Raw genomic sequence first — 5,489 nt, forward strand, 5'->3', positions numbered from 1 at the left:
TTTACTGCTTCCAAGTTCAAAACTTTATATTTTTCTTGATTTTTTTCTTGGTGTTTTTTGGCTGCTTCCAAATTACTGGCCTTGTATTTCCCTGGGCTTTTCTCTTGATGTTTTTTAACTGCATCCAAATGGTTGGCCTTATATTTCTCTGGGCTTTTCTCTTGATGTTTTTTGACTGCTTCCAAGTTGCTGGCCTTATATTTCTCTGGGCTTTTCTCCTGATGTTTTTTAACTGCCTCCAAGTTGCTGGCCTTATATTTCTCTGGACTTTTTTCTTGGTACTTTTTTGACTTGTTTAAATTAATAGCTTTCTTTTTTTCTGTCTTGTTTTTCTCATCTATAAATTCAAATATTTCTACATATTCTTTACATGATTTACACTTGTGACTTTCAATAATGCTCTGAATTTCTAAGCTTTTTGACTTGGAATGAATTTTGATGTTATGGCATTGAGCAATAAATTTTAAGTTAGGAATGCTCAAGTGGGAAATGAGCTCTGTAAGGGGCATCTTACAAAGTAAAGTTGGACTCTTGATACTCTTCAATGTATGGACTTCAGATTCAGATACATAGTCTGAATATTTATATATCCCTCCTGGATTCACCTCATTTATAGCAAATGAAGAAAGCTTCTCAGCTGAAAATATACCTGCAGAGCCACCCCCCAATATTTCAGTTTTAGTCACCAAGTCATTATCTGGATTGAAACTTTGTGTTGGTTTAAACCCTGGAAGGTCCAGCTCCAAAAAGAATACTACAGATAAAGCAAGTATCATGATACACAAATTTCTTGTGATTTTTGTTGAGAACTTGAAATACTGCAAAGCTGAGACATGGTGGAATATTATCAAATACACAATGTAATTTGCAAAGTTTAAAATAGTAGAGCATCCACCAATTCTGTTCATAAGAGTAGCAAAGTCATGAGATCTCAATATATTTCTTTTCAATTTCAAATCAAGTTCCTGGCATTTTACTGCAACCAGATCTCTTTGAGAAATAATGGTAAATAATCTGAGAAGAGTCAAAAAAGATCTGACATATAATTCCAAGAGTGGAGAAGATCTTAGATGCAACCACAACTTATAAAGTTTTAAATCTAAATATTCAGAAAATGTGTAGTCACTTTTACATAGCTCAGGGCTAAGTTCAACACAAGTAGAAAAGCCATCATTTTTCAAAATCAAAGTTTCTGACCATGAGCTTTGTGCATTCCAGTATAAGGGCAATACCCCTGATGTGTGCTCATATATATCATCATATCTCATATTTGGGTAGGCTATATCTGTTCCCTCAACCATAAATGGAAGAGCATATGTATTTTGCCTTTTTCTCTCAACCATAAATGGAAGAGCATATTTATTGTGCCTCTCAACCATAAATGGAAGAGTATTGAGTGCCAAAAGGCCATGCCTCTCAACCATAAATGGAAGAGTATAGAGTGCCAAAAGGCCTTGCCTCTCAACCACAAATGGATGAGTATATAATTTATGTATTTTTCTCTCAACCATGTTGAATGGAAGAGGCTCAACCAAATGGTTGGCTGCCAAAGGGCTCAGATTGAGATCAATCACTATAGAGGGTGCCCAAGGGTTAGGGTTGTAATCAACCTCACTGGAATCAAGGTAGTTGCCAAAACTCCCTTGATCCCAGTGTAAAAGATCTAAAAGATTGCTTAGTCCTAAGTTGCATATGATCAAGCTAAGGTCTTACCATAGTTTAAGGAAGAGATAGCATAGAAATCCATAGGATTTAAGCCAATGATGTGTTTTCTGGGTTAAATATATTAAATTTGAGAATATGCACTAAAAAGAGCAAGTTACATACCTTCTGGGCTCAGAATAGCCAGAGAACAGGGAGTTTGTTGATCTAGAATGTAGAAAGATTAGCAGAGTACCTACAGAAATATAGAAATAGGCTTACATGGCCAAAAATGACAAAGTTCAGAGTTAACACCAGTATTTCCAGATCTAAGCATGTTCCAGGTCTTGGAAGAGAACACAGAGGGCATAGAAGTGTAGCAGAGAAGGCCTAGAAGCCATAGCAAAAAGAATTGTAGCAGTAGCATGAGTGGTTGACTCAGAATGGAGTAAACAAGGTGCCAGCAAAGCAAGATGATGGTAGTTCAAGTTCAAAAGGGAAAGTTTACTATTGTTTACCAGAAGCTTTGAAGTACCCAGGAAGTTTAGGGCATGTCTACATTCCTTATTTGGGAACTTTTTCCCACAGTACATGAATTATAGCCCCTTGTTATACATTTCTAAATGTACTGGAATCATCTGACCAGATGATTTTCTTATTGAGAAAAATATGAATAAATAGGTGTCTTTGCATATATCTCAGGAAAGAAAATAGCTAGTCACATTTTGTGACCACATTGAGAAATATAACAGCATGCTCTATAAAATTGTAACTAATTTCCTTTTTGGGTCAAATTTCCCACAGTACCAGAAACACAGCCTCTCACTTAGCTTTATTAACAATAATTGTAGCCCCTTTGCTTAGCTTTACAAATATATATAAATGATGTCACACAGATCTTTCCTTATTGAGAAAAACACAAAATACTAAAAAAAATTGGACACTTTTTGAAAATAGTCATGTATTTTGACCAATATCTGCATAAGAAAGAAGACTAGTCAGATGATATAGTCATATTTCTGATATTTAATGTTGCTAAACTCTTGGAGAGGCTGTATTCAGGGTCCAGGATACACTTCCAAATATGGGAATCTGCCCAAATATAGCTAGAAAATGATAAAGACATTAGTGTCTACAAGTTTCTTCATTTTTTCCTCATTTTCTAGCTATTTTCTATCAGTTGATTTTTTTGCTCTGCCTATATTTAGATATGGACCCTGAACACAACCTCTTCAACATCATGACAACAGCAAATATCATTCCTATTTTTCTTCCCTTTTTTGGCTTACTTTATAATCATTTTACACAATCTTTCTAGCTTTGTTCTATTTTTAAACATGGACCCTGAACCCTGAACACAGCCCCTTCATGATCATGGCAATGGTGAATACCATACTTATTTTTCGCTTATTTTTTACTGCTTCTCACCTATCTGTTTCTATTTTTCAGACAGCTTTCTATATTTGGATATGGTCCCTGAACCCTGGACACAGCCTCTCCAACTTGATAAGCAATGTTCTGATTTTCTACACATTTTTTGCCAATTTATATGTCATTTTTCCAGATTTTATGGCTGCTTTTCTGTTTAAGAGAAAAGGTTCCCGTGGTGATGAAAGGTAAATGAATGAATGAATCAATGAATGAAAAATTTGCCCAAGTCCTCAGTTGATAAAGAACTTGTGGGTGTGGGCCAGTGCTTTGCATGGCATGTATGAGTCCTTTCTATGGACTCTAAATTTAATTTTAGGAAATTGGTCATGTAATCACTTTATAATTTTCTGAGTTTTGTTCTATATTTACAAATAGACCCTGAGCTCTGAGCCTAGCCATCAATATCATAGCAACAATGTGTGCTATTTTTATTTTTATTTTTATTTTATTCATTTTATAGCAAATTTTCCCAATTTTATAACTATTTTTCTGTTTATGGTAAAATATTCCCACAGTCCTGTTTGCATATATCTCAGGAAAGAGGATGGTTAGTTATATTTTGTGACCTATAATAGCATGCTCTATATATTTGTGATGAATTTCCTTTTTTGGTTAAAATTCCCACGGTATCAGAAACACAGCCTCTCACTTAGCTCCATAAACAACAATTGTAGCCCCTTTCCTTACCTTTATAGATATATATAAATAATGTCATGCAGACCATTCCTCATTGAGAAAAACACAAAATACTGAAAAAATTGGACACTTTTTGAAAATTGTCATGCATTTTTGACCAATATCTCAAAGAGCAAGAAAGCTGGTCTCAAGATATAGTCACATTGCATAATATGACAATATTTTTACATAGTTGTCTTGATTTCCATATTTGGATATGGACCCTGAATACTGGACACAGCCCCTTCAACACCATGGCAACAGAGAAGATCACTCTTAATTTTTGGGTATTTTTTTCTGATTTTCTGGCAACTTTTAGGTGGTTTCTATATTTAGATATTGACCCTGAACCCTGAACACAGCCTCCCCACCTTACTAAACAATATTCTGATTTTTTACATATTTTTTGCTGATTTCTTTTACCATTTTTTCTGATTTTATGGCTGCTTTTCTGTTTAAGGGAAAAGGTTCCCGCGGTGATGAAAGGTAAATGAATGAATGAATCAATGAATGAAAATTTTGCCTAAGTCCTCAGTTGATAAAGAATGAGTCTTACTCGTAAACTTGTAAGGACTCATAACTTATATGACAGGCGTTTCAGCACCATACACTTGGGTTCAGACCATAGTCCAACAGGCAATTGATACTGAGCCTTCGGTGAATTTAATTTCTATGCCAGCCAGCTATGAACCCACTTGGGTGCATAGGCTGGTCAAAGATCTCAATGGATTCTACTCCAGCGATACACACCATGGCAAGGTCATACCCTTCTCTTCCCACAACTACCTGCCTCATCTAGAAGAGGCTGTAACATATGATCACAAAGTCAGACACATGACGTATGATGTGAACATTCAAAGGGAGCAACTAGCGACTGCAGCTGTGGATATAATTCGTGCATGGCTGCAATTTCCGGTGACCCCAAAAGCAATTGCTCGGTGGATGTTCATTGCTACCATTAGGAAGGCTATTGACCGACACTCCATTTTTTTGCTGGAGCCTGTTTGGACTGCATTTCAAAGCCCACTTCTCGCGTTGGAGGGCAACAATGAAGGATACAATAATCATACTGAAAAGCATCCAATATGGTCAGAATTTGAACTTCGTTTGAAACAGCATCCACTAGGAACCCCACATTCCTGGCTCTCAGAGAAGTTGGACTTTCTGCATGGAGTTGTTATGGATTGGTTTTCCGAGAGCCAGATTGATACCAAGGCTATCGAGAAGGCACAACTCAGATTTACCCAGGCGCGATCTGAAATAAAACTCATAGAAGCCAAGAAGTCAACCAAGTCCAAAAAATCAAACGTGGACATCATATCTCTTCCCCAGTCCAAAGATAATAGAAGAATGATATTTGTTGACTTTCTGAGACGAGGAATGCCCCTGCTCAGGGATGGAGTCTCTGCACACGTGAAGAGTTCTGACAAGTTCCTCTGAACAATAGCAAGGTCACCGGCACTTCAGTCACCCACTAACAACTGACTATTAGTCTTGCAAACTCCATGAATACTACGGGACTAAATGTCAGGGTGTATATCTATATTGTATATATTCTGGGGCTTGTATATCTCCACTTTTACGTAAATATATTTTGATGACCAATGTCACACCAAATATATTTCTAGTGTGTCACACACCCCAAAATATATTTCTTCACTGAGATGGACACCAAATATATTTCTTATGCCTGGACCCTGAATTGTGACTGTCACACTGTAGAAATATATTTCTGGTCTGGG

At 36.5% G+C, this 5,489-nt stretch overlaps 2 protein-coding genes across 2 annotated transcripts; one reads left to right on the plus strand and one right to left on the minus strand.

Annotated features, from left to right (window-relative positions):
* Positions 1-1,416: 1,416 nt before the first annotated feature.
* LACBIDRAFT_336178 (uncharacterized protein) lies at positions 1,417-2,068 on the minus strand (the record flags this gene model as incomplete). Its single annotated transcript, XM_001891111.1, has 5 exons — positions 1,417-1,458; positions 1,509-1,663; positions 1,714-1,772; positions 1,828-1,897; positions 1,924-2,068. 5 exons carry the CDS (start codon positions 2,066-2,068, stop codon positions 1,417-1,419), a joined length of 471 nt encoding a protein of 156 aa, XP_001891146.1.
* A 1,933-nt stretch (positions 2,069-4,001) lies between these two features.
* LACBIDRAFT_336179 (uncharacterized protein) lies at positions 4,002-5,187 on the plus strand (the record flags this gene model as incomplete). Its single annotated transcript, XM_001891110.1, has 3 exons — positions 4,002-4,034; positions 4,215-4,233; positions 4,340-5,187. 3 exons carry the CDS (start codon positions 4,002-4,004, stop codon positions 5,185-5,187), a joined length of 900 nt encoding a protein of 299 aa, XP_001891145.1.
* Between the last annotated feature and the right edge of the window lie 302 nt (positions 5,188-5,489).

The sequence above is a fragment of the Laccaria bicolor genome, genomic scaffold (genome assembly GCF_000143565.1).
Source record: "Laccaria bicolor S238N-H82 LACBIscaffold_393 genomic scaffold, whole genome shotgun sequence".
Lineage (NCBI taxonomy): Eukaryota > Fungi > Basidiomycota > Agaricomycetes > Agaricales > Hydnangiaceae > Laccaria > Laccaria bicolor.